The sequence below is a fragment of the Gallus gallus genome, chromosome 26, assembly GCF_016699485.2.
Source record: "Gallus gallus isolate bGalGal1 chromosome 26, bGalGal1.mat.broiler.GRCg7b, whole genome shotgun sequence".
NCBI classification, from domain to species: Eukaryota; Metazoa; Chordata; class Aves; order Galliformes; family Phasianidae; genus Gallus; species Gallus gallus.
The window spans coordinates 888,468-905,280 of record NC_052557.1 but is presented as its reverse complement, the minus strand read 5'-3'; the positions used below and the strand labels follow the sequence as shown (position 1 = coordinate 905,280).

General features: G+C 55.2%; 1 protein-coding gene across 1 annotated transcript in view; it reads left to right on the top strand.

Annotated features, from left to right (window-relative positions):
• The first annotated feature begins 7,964 nt into the window (after nt 1-7,964).
• PKP1 (plakophilin 1) overlaps nt 7,965-16,813 on the top strand; it is a 35,918-nt gene continuing 27,069 nt past the window's right edge. Inside the window, exons 1-2 of the mRNA XM_419240.8 lie at nt 7,965-8,338; nt 14,606-14,706. Coding sequence (XP_419240.3) covers nt 8,137-8,338; nt 14,606-14,706 — 303 coding nt within the window. The 5' untranslated portion in view covers nt 7,965-8,136. The remainder of the gene's footprint in view (nt 8,339-14,605; nt 14,707-16,813) is intronic.

Sequence of the window (16,813 nt, the reverse complement as noted above, 5' to 3'; positions counted from 1 at the left end):
TCCAGGGAGAGGTGCTGTAGGACTGCAGAGCCCTCCAGAGCTGCCATGCAGAGGGGGTTTTCCAACCCTGAGGGTTTGCAATTCCAACTTCTTCAGAAGCATGGGACACTTCCGAGGCCTGCTATCCACCATAAGGATAAGAGCTGCCATTGGCATATTTTAGCAATTGTTAGAAGACTGAACACCTCCTTCCTGGATGATGAGGATGGCACCAAGTTGGAATTTATCTGCCTGAGGGTAGGAAGGCTCTACAGGGGGATCTGGATGGGCTGAGGCCAATGGGCTGAACGTGAACAAAACCCAGTGCTGGGTCCTGAGCTTTGGCCACAACAACCCCATGCATTGCTATGGGCTTGGCAGCCCAAGGGGTCACAGTTACCAGAGCCAAAAGGACAGCAATGAAGTGGAAGAGCTGAAGTGACCGGAAGGTCAGCAGCCTGCCATGTGCTCACCTGGCTGACACCTGCTTCCCTGAGCCTCGCTGGTGCCGCTGGCTCCTCCTCACCCTCAGCAGGCACAGCCTTCTCCAGCAGATGCACATTTACATGACAGACCCAGAGGCACTGACCTGGGAAGTTCTGTTACCCTGCAAGTGACATTCCCTCCTATTTGCTTGCTCCCGTGCAAGCAAAGCTGCTCTGACGTAGCCCAAACCTCAGGTCCGAGCAATGCCTGTCCCTCCAGGTGGCCCACAAGGTGGGTTTCAGGAGCTGCTGGTTTGTGCAGATCTTCCTTTCCAAGCTGGCAGCTTGGCACGTGTCCCCACCTTGTTTGTGCACACTGCCTGCAGCCCCTTGGCCATGACGGGCATTGCCCACTGCTGCCTTTCTCAGCCCTTCACAACCCTGCAAGAAAGAAAAACAGCTTTCCCTGCCCTCTTTGCTCTCATCTCCCTCACCTTTCACAGCACAGCTCTCTGCTGGCAGCAGCAGCCAGCAGTGGGCCTTCCATCCCTGATACAGGCCGGCAGTGGGCTGTGTTTGTTCTGCTTCCTTCGGCTGCTGCCTGCCATGCTGTGCCTACAGCCGATCCTCAGCCGTGGTGTGGCACATCGTGGCCTTTGTCCTCACCCACTGCACGGTGAGCAGATGAAAGCCAACCAGGAAGCATAATTTATAGGTAGCTTGAAACAGTTTTGGCAGGACGAAGCACGCCGAAAGATGAAGCAATTCCTGGGGAGCTGCACTCGTACTGCTTATCAAATGGTGCTTGAAAGGCTCAGTAATGCAACAGGAGAGTTGAGTTGCTCAATTCTAGCAGAGGAAAAACTCTCTGTGACGAACATGTGTTTGGGAGCAGGAGCTGATAGATTGCTTTGGAAAACTCATCTGGCAAGGCAAATCACGGCTAAAGGTCTGGGTGCCAAGGTTGGCAGAGCTGCAGGAGAGCACCTGGGAGGCTGCCCTTGCTGCCTTAAAGACAACCAAACGTGAGCAAGCTTTGCACTGGTGACCCCAAGATCCCATGGGGTGTCTGCAGCTGCTGCAGCATCCTCAAGGCTGAGCAATCCATGGGTGTGCGGCATGGACCGCATCCCCTGGGAGGTTGCTTTGCCTCTTCCATGCTGGTGTTGGGCTGTGGATGCCTGGAGCATCCCCGCCTGTGCTCATCTCTGCCATGAAGCGCCGCTGTCCTGGCTCTGTGGTGTTGTAGGGCAGGAGAGGAGCTCAGACTGAGCTTCGGCTGCCCACAGGGGGAAAACCCCCAGGAGATGAGGTCTGAAGTAGAACTGTCTGGAAAAACTGCATTAAAGCCCATAAAGGATCTGATTTTGTTTCATTTTATCCTGGCTCACATCAGAGGTTACGAACTCTTCCGGGCAGCTGCCAGTTAATGACACCTGCAGCATCCCTTCTGCCTTCCTCCATCAAACGTGTATAACACATCAGGCTGTTGTTGTTGCAGGAGGAAGATGAGGTGCTTTGATCTACAGAAAGAAGGTAAGGGGCTTTAATTCAGCCGTTCCTAAGCAGCAGAGCAGTCCTTAATGATTTAAGTTCAATAAAATTAGGTGTGTAGTTCAACCTCAGCCATTCCCGGGTCTCTAAAGAAAGGAGAGCCTGCTTTTTGGTGTCGCAGAAGTGGTGAACCCCCCCTGCAGCCCTGGCAGGCGCACACTGCAGCTCTCCGTCCCTCAGTTTTGCAGGAAGGGTGAACAAATGCCATAAAGCCCAGCAGCAGCCGCATCCAGCTGCCAGCCTTTCTGCTCTCTAGACGGTACGGCTGATGTTGTAGCTAAAGCCTCTGTGTGTGGCCAGCTTGGCTGCACAGTGATCATCTCAGGCCATTCTATGCCCCTGTGACTTCCCCTGCTCCGAGGCCCTCTCCTTTCCATGGGTAAGAACAGGCGACGCCGTACAGAAGCCGAAGCAGAGGCAGCTCTGACTGAAAAAGCCTTTATGATGAGAAAGGTGCAGCCCTGGGATGGGATCAGAACATCCCCATCCTTAAACAGATCCAAACCTCAGCTGGGCTTGGGCTGGAGCAGCCTGGATGCCACCGGGGTGAGCCCTACTTTGGACCCAGGACCTTTGGGTCCCTTCCAACCTGAAGACTTCCATGATTTTCCGCCCTGGACAGCAGTGACACGCACATCCACAAGGCAGCTCACCACATCCAACCCAGCCTTGACAAAGGAGATTGCCACGGGTGGTCACAGATGGGTTTGGGCAACACAGGAGATGGACGGAGCGGTCCCAAAGCCCACAGCTTTCTCCACACCCGCTGTGCAGTGGATGCTCCAGCACAGACGTCTCTGTTCACTGCTTCCACGATAGCACAGGGAGGAGTGTGTGCTGTGCTGCACTGCAGGGCTGGGGGCACCACATCTCCCATCTCCTTCTCCCACCTTTTGTACTGATAGCCATGAGCTGCCCGCATGCCCAGCTACACACACGGCCTCCAAAAACCTGCTTTCCCTGTTCAGCCTGCAGTGGGACGTGGAAAAACCCACCTGCCCTGAGCTCAGCTCACTGCGGGCTCTCTGTGGGATGCAGACACAGCGAAGCAAAGCCCACCTGTGACACACGGATCAGCCTCAAGTCTTGTCTCGAGAGGAGCTCACTACTGACCAGCAGCATTACAGCTCTCACTATTAAGACGAGCAGTATCTTTAAGCAATAACGTGAGCAACTCACACAGATCTGATTGGTGCTCATTCACAGCGCTTTGTACTTAACGGGTTTCAGGGTTTATTCAGACAAAGGCTTTGGGTTTTGGCTCATCCACCTCACCCTTCAGAGTTATTGCCACGCAGATCCCACCCCACCCCACTCCATGGATGTCAGCAGCGTGCCGTGGTGTCTGAGCTCTCTCTGCATCCCCTCCCCACGCCGTGTCCCCGTGTCCCATCCCAGCATCGGTGCCGTCCGTGCCATGGACACGTGGCCCTGGGCAGAGCTCACCGCCCTCCTCCGCTCCCCGTCGCACCCCGGGCCCACCTCCCACTTCAAAGAGTCGGCTGACGCTGGGCCGTGTTGCTCAATCGTTACATAAGCTGTCCTGCCGGGTTTCCTCCCCCACCAGAAACGCAAAGGGTTTCACAACCGCGTGGAGCCAAGAGCATCCTCGCGCCATCGACGCGCTCGCTCCCTGCCTAAATTGGGCCCTGTCATCTCTGCTCCTTCCCCGGTGGGAACAAGCTCTCCCTTCCCCGCAGCATTTCGGAGCTGGGGCAGCTCGCTGTGTGCAGGGGGAGGTGAGGAGGAGTGCGGGGATCTGCCTACGTGAGATGGCTGTCGGCCTCCCTGCCGGGCTCTCCGCTGCAGCGGCATTCCCAGCTGGTGGCTGCACTGCGTGGCTGCGGCTGAGCAGCTCTCCTGCGAAGAAAGGCTGAGGGAGCCGGGCTGGTTCAGCCTGGAGAAGGGAAGGCTCTGGGGAGACCTCAGTGTGGCCTTCCAGGACCTGAAGGGAGTTTATAAGCAGGCGGCAGAGTGACGGTCTGATAGTGGTAGGAAATGGGGAGATGATTTTAAACTGAAAGGGAGCAGATTTAGATTTGATGTTTGAAGGAAACCCTTTGTGGCACAAACTTCCAGAGGAGCTGTGGGTGCCAGGCAGGCTGTGTGGAGCCCTGGGCAGTCCAGGCTGGGGAGGGCATGGAGCCCATGGCAGGGATTGGCACTGAGGGACTTTAAGGTCCCTTCCAACCCCACCATTCGATGTTTCCATGAACTCCTGGCAGTGTCACCTCCACACATGGTGCCACAGCCCCCCCTCCAGCCACTGCTGGGGGCAGCAGGTGCATCTGAGCTGACTGCATTTACAGGGCACCATCCAGGCTACACTCGTGCACCCCACAGAGCCTCTGGAACACAACTCCAGGCTGTCTCAGAGGTTGGCTCCATGGCAGTCTGGGCTCTTCCGAGTTCCATACTCCAGATTCACCCAAACATTGTCCCATGCGTTTTGTTTGGGTGACCTGAACAAGGACGAGCTTTGCTAGAAGGGCCGCAGATGTTGTGCCACAGTGTGAAGCATTTCCCTCACAGTGCCTCTCTTTCACCCTGAGCTGCACATTGCCTGGTAGAGAGAATGGGAGAGAGGCAGCAGGAGATGGGCAGCACCTCAACCAGTCTGGTGGAGGCTCCTTGGGTGAGATGGGGACACAGGGAGATGAAAGCTGGGTGGACGCAGCAACCTGACAGCCTCATCCTCGAGGGGAGCTCAAAGCTTCTTCCGTCTCCATCATCATCATCCCCTCCCAGACGCCTCCTTGGTGCCTGCCCTGCCCCAGCAGCTCGATGCTCGCTGACCAAGGCATGGTCAGAATTGTGAGGCTGTTGCTCATCAGAGGTGAGAGCTGGGATGGGATGGGATGGTTTGGTAGGGGATGGCCAGGTTAGGGAGGGGCAGCAGGAACAAGGAATATCCTCAGTCTCGACTGTGATGAGTAAGAGCACCTGCAGGTCCTGCACAGAGCATCAGGAGTGGTCTCCAGCTCACAGACATCCTGCTCTGTATGTCCCCTTGCGTGAACTGTGCACGCCATGTGCCATGAACAGGGGCAGCAAAAGCCACAACCCGGGAGCCTGAGCCCATGGGGATACAGCTGGCAGTGGGGGCTGCGAGTGGAGCCCAGGATGCAGGAGGGGAGGGTGGGAGATGTCTGGGAACCGACAGTGGGACAGTGGGAACCGAATCTGCCGAGGTGTGCTGGGGGAGGAAGGGAGACAACAGGAGCAAATGGGAAACTCCTCTTAGGGCAAAACAATTCACCGTGAAAGCTGTGAAACAGAGAAGCAGTGGGAGCTCCACCAGACCTCAGCTGGGTAAGGTCTGGAGAAACACAGCTGAGCTGGTGCTGCTTTGGGCCGAGGGTGGGCTCCTGTGGGTTAATCATCCCATCCATCTGTTACAACACAGCCCAACAGGCACTGATTTTTGTTCCCAGCTGCTTTATCTCCATTGCGCAAAGCTCCCAGGTTGGTGCAGGGAGACCCGCGCTGCTCTGCGAGCTGTCCTTCCATTCCGTGGAGGGCTTTTCCTTCCCTTTACCACATCGGCTCCCACCCGTGCTGAGAGGTCTACCAGCTTGGCTAAAGGCGCTGCCACATCTCATCCGCCACCCAGAAAACAGCGCAGTGCCGCGTGTGGAAGGAGCGCCTTCCGATCCCCCGGGAGGGGAGGACCTTCCACGAGGGGCCGAGCAACGCCGAGGCTGTGCGCACGAGGAGGGCAGGTTTTCCTCGGGGAGAAACCTCGGGAAGTGTCAGCTGAGTCACGGCTCAGAAAATGCCATTATCGTGGGAGATGCACCGCATCCCCAGCTCAGCTCCGTCTGTCCCCCCCCCCTCCCCCGCCGAGCACCGCCGGGCAGCAGCACGCCGAGGAGCCGCGGTGGCACAGCAGAGCCGCCATCAGCCACGGCGGGGACGGCTGCGCTCCCCCGGAGGATTTCGCAGCCGTCTGCAGACACCTTCAGCTCAGGAGCGCCTGACAAGTTTGAACAGAAAGCCCCGCACCGCTCCGGGAGCAGCATTGGGCCAGCGAGCCCTTTGATTGCGATCAGGCAGCTGGCAGGAATCCCAGGCACTCGCACAAAAATGCTTTGAAGCGGCCAGATGAGCAAAGGTGTGTCCCTGTGAGCGTGTGGGGCGCGGAGCGGTGATTCACCGCATCGCCATGCGCTGCTCGGGGTGCGCGCGGGCAGCGCTGCGCCGTGGCGAAGGGCCGCGTCCCCCTCCGCTCCCCGACTGCCTCCGTCGGGGTTGAGAGCTCTCCGAGTTCTGCCCGTCGCTCCCCACACCCGGCTCAGGTTTTGCTCCTTCTCAGCCTCCCCGTAGCGCCGCAGTGCCTGCGAGCTCCAGACAGGGAGGCAGACAGGGAATGCGCTCCGGGCGCTTGGAGATGTAAGCTCTGCTGCGCCGGGCTTGCTGGGATGACACTCGCCGTGCCCTGCTAAGTAAGCATCCCCGGCCCGTGATTCAGAGCGGAAGCAGCAGTTTGCACAGGGGCGCAGCAAACTCCTTTCTTTAAGTTCCTTTTGCTCTTTCAGAGTCGGGTTTGGGATCTCTTGCAGAATCCTGGGAGATTCCCTCCCTTGGGCTAAACTATGCAAACTCGCCCCGAAGAAACCATTGTTTCTTGAAAGCCTCCGTAAGCTCCCCGTGCCTGTCCCCGGCCCTGCAGCCCAGCTCAGCAGTTCGGGCGGGTTATGAAACAGGGCAGATGCCGGAGCAGCATTTCTATTATCCGCCAGCAAATGATGGGATGCGATAACCGCTCTGCTCTCCCGTGCAGGGATGGGGTGAGGGCCGCTCCTTGCCGAGGGGGAAATGACATTACAGGTTTGCAAGAGCCGGGCACTTTGTTGTGCAGCAGCCACCTGACGCTGACAGCCTGTCATTGATTTGCGAAAGCATCGCTTGGCATCGATAATAAGCGCTCAGGAGAAAGAAGTAGGGTGCAGGAGAGCAACAACACGCAGCTGTTGCTTTGCCATTCCCTGTCTGGAATGGAAGCGCAGAGTTTTCCCTACTGGGTGAAAATAAGCTCGGCAGAAAGTCTTTCTCGTGTCGTTGGGCATTGGCCATGTGGCCTTGGGCATGGTCTGAGACCACGGCTGTGTGACAGAGCTCGTCCCTTGGGTGAGGTGTTGGGACCCTGGGGAACGAGAACCAGCAGTGATTCAGCTCCAGGTGCTCTTGTTCTGAGCCTCAGCACTGTCAGCACCGCTGTGACCCGCAGTCCCACCAACGCTGAGGGGTTTGATTCTCTGCAGAGGACTCCGCAGCAATGCGAAACCTCTCAGAGCCAAAACTCAATGCGTGACTCCTCATCTTGCTGCGTCCTTTTGTATTCTTCTTGCAAAAAGTCCTCACTTCCTCTGTGCTGCCCCACTCGCATAGATGGCCCCAGTGCTTTGCCTGGGGGCCGTCCTGACTCATCCATGGGGGAAAGCCAGGCTGTAAGGCAGTCACTGCCAATGGCGTGACCCCTGCTGGGAAGGGGTCTCATCCCCAGGACAGCAGCCAGCTGTGGGGGTCCACAAAACTCCTATTAGGTGCAGTGCAGATCCTGGGCTCTGGAGGTTGAGTTTGCTGCTGTGCAGGGAGAGGATGAAGAGGTGGACAGGCAGACCGAGTTGGGAGCATCACCCGGATCCCCCATTGGAACATGGCATGGCCTGCAGCACTGCTCCCCTGACCCACAGTGCTGCCTCCCAGCACGGCCATCCCCACTGGGACACCATTTCAACCCAACTTACACCAAAGGGAATAATGCCACGAGCAAGCAGCGTGGGAGACCGTGCAGCCCACCACCCCACACCCACCCAGCAGCACCCACCCTCTCCCACCCTCACCCCCTTTTCCCTCCACGACTCCCCCATCCCGGGGGGCAGAGCTGGGGGTGAGGGCAGCAGAGCTGCCTGCCCTGCAGGGCCGCGAGCGGCGGCGGCGGGGAGCGCGTGGGTGTGTGCAGGCAGGGCTGTATATCCAGTCTGGCAGAGGGTGTGCCTGCTCACACGGCGGGGAGCCGAGCTGGGAGAAGGAGCCCTGAGACACGCTGGGCTTGGGGACGTATGGCAAGGAGGGGTTCGGGAGATTAACCCCAAAACAGACGCGGTCGCTGTGGCATTGAGTGGTGCGCGTGGTCAGGTGCAGAGCAGCTCTCCGTCCCCTGCGGTTTGCAGCCATGCTTCACTCTCCGCTGAAAACAGCGTTGGCATATGAGTGCTTCCAAGACCAGGCCAGCTCCACGCTGGCCCTGCCCTCGGATCACAAGCTGAAAACCAAGGGCACGGGAAAGCAGCGGGTCCAGGAGCAGGTGATGATGACGGTGAAGCGGCAGAAGCAGAAGTCGTCGGTGTCGTCGAGCGTGGGGCACTCCAACCGAGGTACCGTCCCCACTGGGGTCGGGGCAGCTGCTGTGGGTGCCCCTCCTGTGAGCTTCTGTGGGGTTTGGTTCGTAGGGGACAGAGCGGTTCGTTCCTCTCGTGGGGTACCCAGCTGGGGAATGCTGGGGTCCCTTGGATGGGATGGAAGAGCTGTGGTGTGCAGATGGATGCAGTGCCTGAGTACAGTGGGGCTGAACTGCTCCATGTCCCCGTGGCTCTGGGATGTGTCGGTACGCTGCTCTTATCCCTGTTCTCCCCGGCTTCAAAGCTGGAGCAGCTGCCTACAGCTCTGCTTACTGCTCCTCTGCAAGAGTCCTGTCCTGCAGCTTTGCCCCTCCTTATATGCAGACAGAGCTTCCAGCATCGCGACAATGCCTGCACACAGGACACAGACCTGAGCTTGGGATGTGCTCCCAGAGCTCCCGGTGTGTCCCCGTTTGCAGGCTGGCAGCGGTGCAGTGGATGCTCTGCAGCCCCCTCTGTTCTGAGGTGAGCAGATCAGGGTGCAGACACTGTGCAGCTGCTCCACCTCTGTGCACGAGGCTTGTGCAAGGGCTCAGCTGTGTCCTGGAACCAGGTTTCCTACAGGAACACCTTTCTCTGTGTCTCCAAGCTTGGCAAAGGATTTTCTTCACCATTCTCCCATCTGAAGAAAGCTGACTTGGGGGGCAGCCTGACTTTCACCAGTCGGGAGCTGCAAACTCAGATGGGCACAGCAGCCACAGCACAAAACCCCCCTGACTCAGAGCTGCTTTCACCAGCAGCTGCGGTGAGCTCACTGCTCCAGCTGGGGCAATGGGAAGAGCAAAGCCTGGGGCCTTGGGGTACAGGGGCAGCTGGAGCTGAGTCCTTCAGCTCACCCAGGACATGGGGATGTGTTTGCAGAGGTGAGCTGGGGATGATGAGTTGGCAGCAGGAGGATCAGGAGGCAGAACCCAGCGCTGGGGAGGTGTCGCACTCCAGACACAATTGGGGCTGATTTGCCAGGAGAATGGTTTGCCAAGGCAGTGCTCCCATAGGAGCCCTCCTGGATGCATGCACTGTGATTGCAGCGATAGAGGGAATGGGGAAGCTCTGCGGGGCATCTCCTGCTGCTGCAGATAGGAGGAATGAAGGACAGGAGGCAGAGGGGGATTGTTCTGCTCAGAGAGGAGCCCAGGTGAAAACTCTGGGAAAGAAAGAAAGCAAAGCAAATTCCCAAACTGCCCATCTCTGCTCAACAACCTCAACCTAAACCCCTCCTCCAGACACCTTTGGGAACGTCTGGGAATGGGAACTGCGTGGAAATGTGCCGCTCTGCTGTCTGCATCCCAGGGAAGCTGAGTCACATCCCGCTCCCAGCAGCTGCCTCCATTCCCATGGCACGTCCAGGTGCCCTCCTGGAGCCCACAGGTGGCTCAACCTGGAAGCTGCAGTGCCAAAGGGGCTCCCAGGAGGACAAGGAGTTCCCATTTATTTCCGTTCTTTCTTATGGAGCCTGAGAGGGTCGGGCTGAGCTTTCAGAGCACAGCATTGAACCATGTTGGTTTTTGCTGCCGCCGGTTCTGAGGCCAGCTGAGCAGACCTGGGGAGAAGAGTCAGTGTTTCTTGCAAAGAGCTGCAAGGAGCCGTTGGGATCTGTTAGCAGCTCTGGTCATCTGTGTCCAAATGCTCCTCCAGCATCAGCTACATGCATCCACATGTGATTGCTCAGAGATGCTTCCCGCATAAGGTGGGTAGTTGGCAAAACATCCTGATAAGCCTTTGAGTGCTGTTCCTTCTGCATGCAGTTCCCTGTGTGTCTCTGGTTGGGTATCAACCCGGGTCACTGCGTTTGGAGACGTGGTTTGAGCAGGGGAGCAGAGCAGAGCCTTCTGCTGCCTCAGGAATGCATGCACCCGTCTGTAGGGTGGGGAGCGCAGGCATGCATCCCACTGCATGCAGCAGGGATGGGAGGTGTTGCATACCACAGTTGGTGTTTCTGTGGAGCAGATGTTCCCTTAACATCCTGCTATCAGTGCCTACCTAAAATCCATTGGCTAACTGGAGAGCGAGGAGTTGTGGCCGTTGTCTGAAGGTCCTGATGTCACCCAATGCATGCACAACCACAGGGCACGGAGCAGCCCCAGCAGGGCAGCGTGACCCAAACTGGTGTGTGCCGGGCTGCTGCTTTGTGTCTGGGAATAATGCAGATTTCCAGGGGAAAATGAACGCGGTGTCACGGCAGGGGAAAAGGGCAAACCAAGCTGAACTGAGTCCTCCTGGCCATCCCAACCTAATGGGGTCATTATGTTGATGTACACAAAGAGGGCTTTGCAGACGTGAAGTGTTGGGAAGACTTCTGCCACCTTCCCCCACTGTGAGATGATTCAGTGAGAGCTCTTCCAACGAACCTTTCCGATTATTGAGCACAGCAAAAATCCAACCCCTCAGCCCATAGGCCAGAAGGCAGAAACGCCATCTGGTCACTCCTGCATGAATCTCAGCTTCTGGGGTTCCTCCAACACTTCTCTCCTAGGAGGCATCGTGCTTTGTGCGTCCCACAGGCCCTCTTCTCTTACTACTTTTTTCCTATGTTTAATCATCCTCATTGTTTTAAAGCTGTGCATGGTTTATTATTGAACCTGTCTAGCCTGCACTGCCAGTGACGGGTTCTTGTCTTGCCTTTCCCTGCCACTGATTAATGTTTATTAATATGCCTCCATTGCCACAAAGCTCCCTGTTAGCTTCATGCGTCCGGCCGAAGTCTTCTGCTGCTGTGCTCAACAAATGGCTCTTCCGACATAACTCTTCTCACTGTCAGTCCTTTAGCTTTAAAAGGGTATAAAGTTGCCTTTGGAGAATGCAGATAACTCATCAGGAGGGTCCTAAAGCTCAGGCACAGCGTGTTGCAGCAAGGTCTCACCTTGCCCTGCGATGATCACTAATAGATGACTGATGACAGAGAGGAGGGCACGGATGGTGTGTTGTGGTGCTCGCAGCATTTAAGTGAAAGCTCTTCAAGGCATAGAATCATGGAATGGTTGGGTTGGAGGGGTCCTCACAGCCCCCACAGCCCCACCCCTGCCATGGGCTGGCTGCCCACCAGCTCAGGCTGCCCCAATCCCCATCCGTGGCCTTGGACACCTCCAGCGTTGGGGCACCCACAGCTCTCTGGGCAACCTCTCGCATTCCATAGCTGCTGTGGTTAGTTTTCATGCCCATGAACTCTCTCCCTGGTTTAATGGAGGTTTTAGATTGATGAGTTTTCTCTGCAGATTGTTTGTTTTTATCCCAAAGCTGCAGGACTGGTGACCATCTCATGCAGTCTTTCTCCTTGAGGCAGTTGAGCGGAGGAATATCCCTGCTCTCCCCTCGGGCTCCTTGCACACATCCCAGCTGCCCCTCGGGAAGAATCAGGCAGAGAGCTGTGTAAACTTGCAGGATAAAGCAAAGCCACCTCCACCATAAAATCATTGGGTTCTACCTGGCCTTCAGACCAAGCAACAAATCACAGTGCTGCGGTGGCAGGGAAGCACCTTCTCCAACCAGCAAGGCAGCTTTGAGCGTTTGAGGTTTTTATAATTATATATTTACAAGCTCTCGTATACGAGTTCTTGGAGGTGAAGGCAACTCTTCAGCAACTTTGGGCTTCTCACGACCAGTAGGACCTGGACAGTGTCCAGAGAAAGGCAGTGAAGCTGCGGTGGGTCTGCAGCACAATGGGGTCTTATAGGGACAGGGAACCGGGATGGTTCGTTCCGGAGGGGGCTCAGAGGAGACCTCATCACTCCCTGCAGCTCCTGAGAGGAGGTTGGGGCGGAGGGGTCGGCCTCTGCTCCAGGTAACAGCGATAGGATGAGAGGCGGTGTCCTCACGTTGTGCCAGGGGAGGATCAGGTTGTGGAATGGGAGACATTTCTTCTCTGAAAGGGTGGTAAAGCACTGACGGGATGCCCGGGGTGGTGGTGGGGTCACCATCACTGCAGGCGTTCAGGAATGTCGATGTAGATGTGCACTGCCATGTAGACGTGGCAATGAGGGACATGGTTTAGTGGGCATGGCTGTGATGGATGGTTGGGCTCGTTGGACTTAGACCTCCTTTCCTACTTGAATGATTCTACGATTGTCTCTTAAATGTCTTAAAACAATAAGTGCCAAAACTGGCTTACCTGTGGTGTCTCCTTGCTCATCCCCCAAGTCTACAGTGCTGTGCATGGAGGGAATGGATGGGAAAAGCAGCGCCGTCCCAGGGAGGATTGGTCGGATTATCCCTGAGTCACACCCAGAAAGGCTTTCTTCCATTTAAGGAAGCTGTTGACTCACAAACAGTGTCCGGAAATTCCAGCCTGCAGATACATTATGGGAGAAGGTCTGTAAGAAGCAATTCCCAGGAAACTGTTATGGGATTGCACTCAGCACTCCCATTGTCAGCTCTGTCCTCCGCTGAGTCACCCGGCCCAGATTTCCCATTCCAGGCTCTGCCCGCCTTCTGCCAAAGCCCAACCCTGCACTTCTCCTGTGCTTGGTGGGGCGTCATGAGGTGGTATCCAGCCAATGCATTGACCTCCCTTTGCACGTTGGTGGCCATCTCCTTCACCCTTACTGGCAAGTCCCGTGCAGCTTAAGATATAAGAAGCAATCAGGGCTGGAGAGATAACAATGGGCGTCTTGGAGCAGTGCCCTCTGGATGCTCCAATGTCTATAAACGTGGTTAAAATTGAGATCGTGTCATATTCTGCACAAGGATACGTTTGTGCAACGGCTCTGCTGCATTCCTTGAGGTCCTTCAGGTGCTGCCATCCATGAGGTGCTGCCATCCATGAGGTGCTGCTCCCGTCGTGTTGACGATGGAAGGGAAATCTCATTACTGCCTCTATGGGGACAATCTTCCTGAGAAAATGCAAGAATTTTCAGCCACGTACCAAATCAACATAACAGGTTCTGGATGCCTCAGGCACAGCAATAAACGAGATACGTTCTACGGGTCGGTGGCTGTAGGAGACCTGAGTGGCTTCAGGGCCTTTGTGGTAGAGCTTATCCAGTTTATCCAAGAGATGAGTCTTATCAAACAATCAGAGAGATTAGGATATTTCTGACGTTACCCACCAGTTTAGGTGCATAACTTGGGACAGGTAAGTCCTGATTCTGTAGCTTGTTAGATATTCAGAGCTTTCCCTGGGAGATAATTGGAGTGCAGGGTTTGCACTTCCTCGTAACGGGACTTGGGACGCCACAATTATTGAGCAGTTCTGAAAATGAAATTCAAATGCCTTTGAACTCTTTTGGACCATCTGAAGGGTGTTAAGGTGTAGTGGAAATGCTGAGCCACGGCTTGAAGCAGTGATGGAGCACCTGGTGGGAAGGCAGGGCCAGCCAGGGGAGCTCAGGTGTGTGCAATGTCCCTGAGTGACCAGATGGGGTGGATCCTGGCTCCACCTCTTCCTGGACCTCATTTAAAGGTTGGCAGGGGAGGTAAGGGTGTTTTGTTGGAGGTCCCTGTGTGTTTGAGGCTTTCTGAAGGTAAGCAGCTGCTTTCCTTTGTTTCTGTGTCCGTGGCTGTTGCAGTTCAGCAAATTCTTACTTGCTGCAGTGTGGAACTTTGCTGCTCTGCTGTCATTGCTGCACTTTCCATTGCATTACATAAGGGAATTGCAGCTTAGGAAGAGGATGAATTGCATCTTCTTTTCTTGTAGTGCTGAACACAGCCTGTGTTTGTAATGGTGGAGTCTAACACACTTCTGTGGAGGCACAGTGTAAGTGGTGTGATCTGTTAGAGAGTAGGGATGGGGGTTAAAGGCAGTGGTGGCTGCCCTGTCCTTAAGGACACCCGAGGTCAGGCTGGATGGGGCTCTGAGCACTGATGGAGCTGTGGGTGTCCCTATGCATTGTAGGGAGTGGGACCACACGGCCTTTCAGTGCCCCTTCTAACTCAAACCATTCTGGGATTCCAGAACAACACCCCATTCCTCTCATGTAAGACCTGAGATACTGGCTGAGATTTCGATCCGCCCCGCTCTTGTCCATGGTAGATCTTATGGCACTCGGTCCTTTCTGCTGAAGACCCTCAGGTGCCACTTGTGGTCTGGGGTTGGATTTTCTAGCAGCTCTTCTGGATCAAACATCATCTTTGGGTTGCCTGCAATGGCAAGGGCTCAACTTACTGCCTTTCTATCTTGTGCTACTTATGGGTTTTCTAACTCCATTATTCTTCAGCGGTAAGTTGAAAGGATCTAAATTCACCGCAAGGAAAAGGCTGAGATGGTCTGCTGCTTCCCACTCCTACTGACAGTGCTTTTTCCATTCACAGGTTCCATGTACGACTGTGTAGCTGATGGTTATGGCTACGGGACGTCCCGGGGCAGTTATTACACCAAAACCCAAATGGGAAACAGCAGCTGGGGATATCCGGTAAGATGCTTTTATCTTGAGCATATGGCAGCCTCTTGAGGTAACCTGTACAGAAAGCTTCCACAGCAGGAGTTGGGTGGAAAGGCTGTGGCACTTCAGAGGTTTCTCTGAGAGAGGCCATGCATGGCTATGGCTATTCCAGCATAGATTTCAATGCAGAGGGAGAGGATCTGTAGATTGAAGCAAATAGCAATGAGGTCCTGATGCTGATGCTTTATGTGGCTGGGGATTTTACTGTGGCTGAGTTTTAGTTTGGTCTCAGGGATGAACGTCCCAACGGCACGCAGTGTTTGTAGCTGTCTGAAGGCCACAGGTTCACACTCACACCTCAGTTAAGGGGTCTCACATGAAGATGTGCTCATCTTGGAGCGCATCCACGGTGCAATTTCTGTTTCTGTGCACAGGAACTTAACTGAACAAAATCAGTGCAGCTGATTGGGGATATCAGGGAGGTTGCACCATAACTGGGTTGCTGTTCCTACAGTATATCACAGAATCCTTAGGGTTGGAGGAGACCTCTGAGATCCCCACGTTCAACCCCACATATTATAGTACAGATTGTCAGAAAATGCAGGTGTAAGGCTGCACTGGTCTGTGCAGTCAGAGGTTACATCTCCTGTAGAGGTCCTGGTGTCACCCTTGGTGGCACTCAGTGCACTGGGAAGCTCTCTGAGCCACTCATGTCTCCTGGGGCTGCGTGTGCTGGTGTTGCCCCCCACCTGGGCTCTGTATTCTGCTCATCCCTGGTTTTCATCAGCTGTAAAGTAAAGAGGTGCAATTCCCAGATCTGGCATTTGAATATGGGCAAAATAAAGGGCTCCTTTCAACAACTGTGGGGCTGTAAAGCAGCTCCCCGCCAACCATCAAAGGTTTGAACCAGGAAAGGTGCTTATGTTGGCTTCAAGCACAGAGACAGAGGGCTGCGGTGTTTCCTGCTGGTTGCCAGGTCCTCTGCCTGTTCACAGCATCAGCATTCCTCAGCTTCACAAAGGTTTGTCTGTCGTCTGTTTTAATGGCCGTGGTGCACTTGTTTGCTTCAAGGCAGCGATAATGTCACCCGCTGGGTTTGGTGCCAATGGGTGCTCAGTGGGCAGGACTGGGAGCACTGGCATGCCTTTGAAATTTCTATTTACGCTGTCTGTCAGCCTCAATGTCAGCTGTTTCAGTGTGCTTTGCTGAGCTGCTTAAATCTCAGGCAGTGATCTTTCAGCCTGGTGTGAGGCCAGGAGTGTCCATGATGGATAAGGGCAGAGCATCCCCGGGGTGGGTGCAGACCCCCTGTGGTCAATATCCCTTCCCAGGGAGTTTTCTGAACCCTCAGCAATGTGCAGCTGAGGGACATCCCAAGCCAGAGGTGGAACCTCAGAGTCAATTATTTGTCATGTTTAAACCATTTATTGCTGTTTGTCTGTTGTGGCTCCTGCAAGAAGTGTGTAGATAGGGCTCTGGGTGCAGCACTGGTGCTGCTGTGCTGGCAGATGTCTCATGTGGTCATTACACAGATTGGAGCCTCCAATGGACACCACAGAGCAGTTGGGTCATTTCTGGTTCACCGCAGACTTACACAGCTCACAGCTTTCCTCTGAAGGGCTCTTCTGCATTGGTGGTCTGGGAGGGTCTCTCCCAGAAACACAGATCTAAGCAGCATGGTGTTAATGAAGGCTTTGGTAAATGATATGGGCTGCTTCGGGAAAGAAAATGGGCTGGGACTCGTGAAGGATTCGCAGTGAAATTACTCTTACAAAACTTGGTCTATCTGAAAATCAGCCATTTTGTCTTAACAAGTTGTCTAGACTCCTCCCAGAGCCAACAGAGAGAGGTACGGCAGTGATTCATCCGCTCTATCTTGGAGATCTGTCAGGTCAGGATGAGTCAGCCCTCTGGATGCCATCTCCTTCCATGGTCGGAGCAGCCACCTAACAGGACTGCAGTCAGGGGCCGTGAATCCCGAGTGCCATTGGCACATGGGAACATGTAACTTCCAGCCTACATCTGCTTAACGTGCTTAGCAGGCACCATGCGTCCCGGTCACACTGGGGAGCCTCTGTTTTGCTTCTTCCAGAGCTGTGTTATAGGATCACACTCCCAGCCTCCAGCTTAGGTTGGC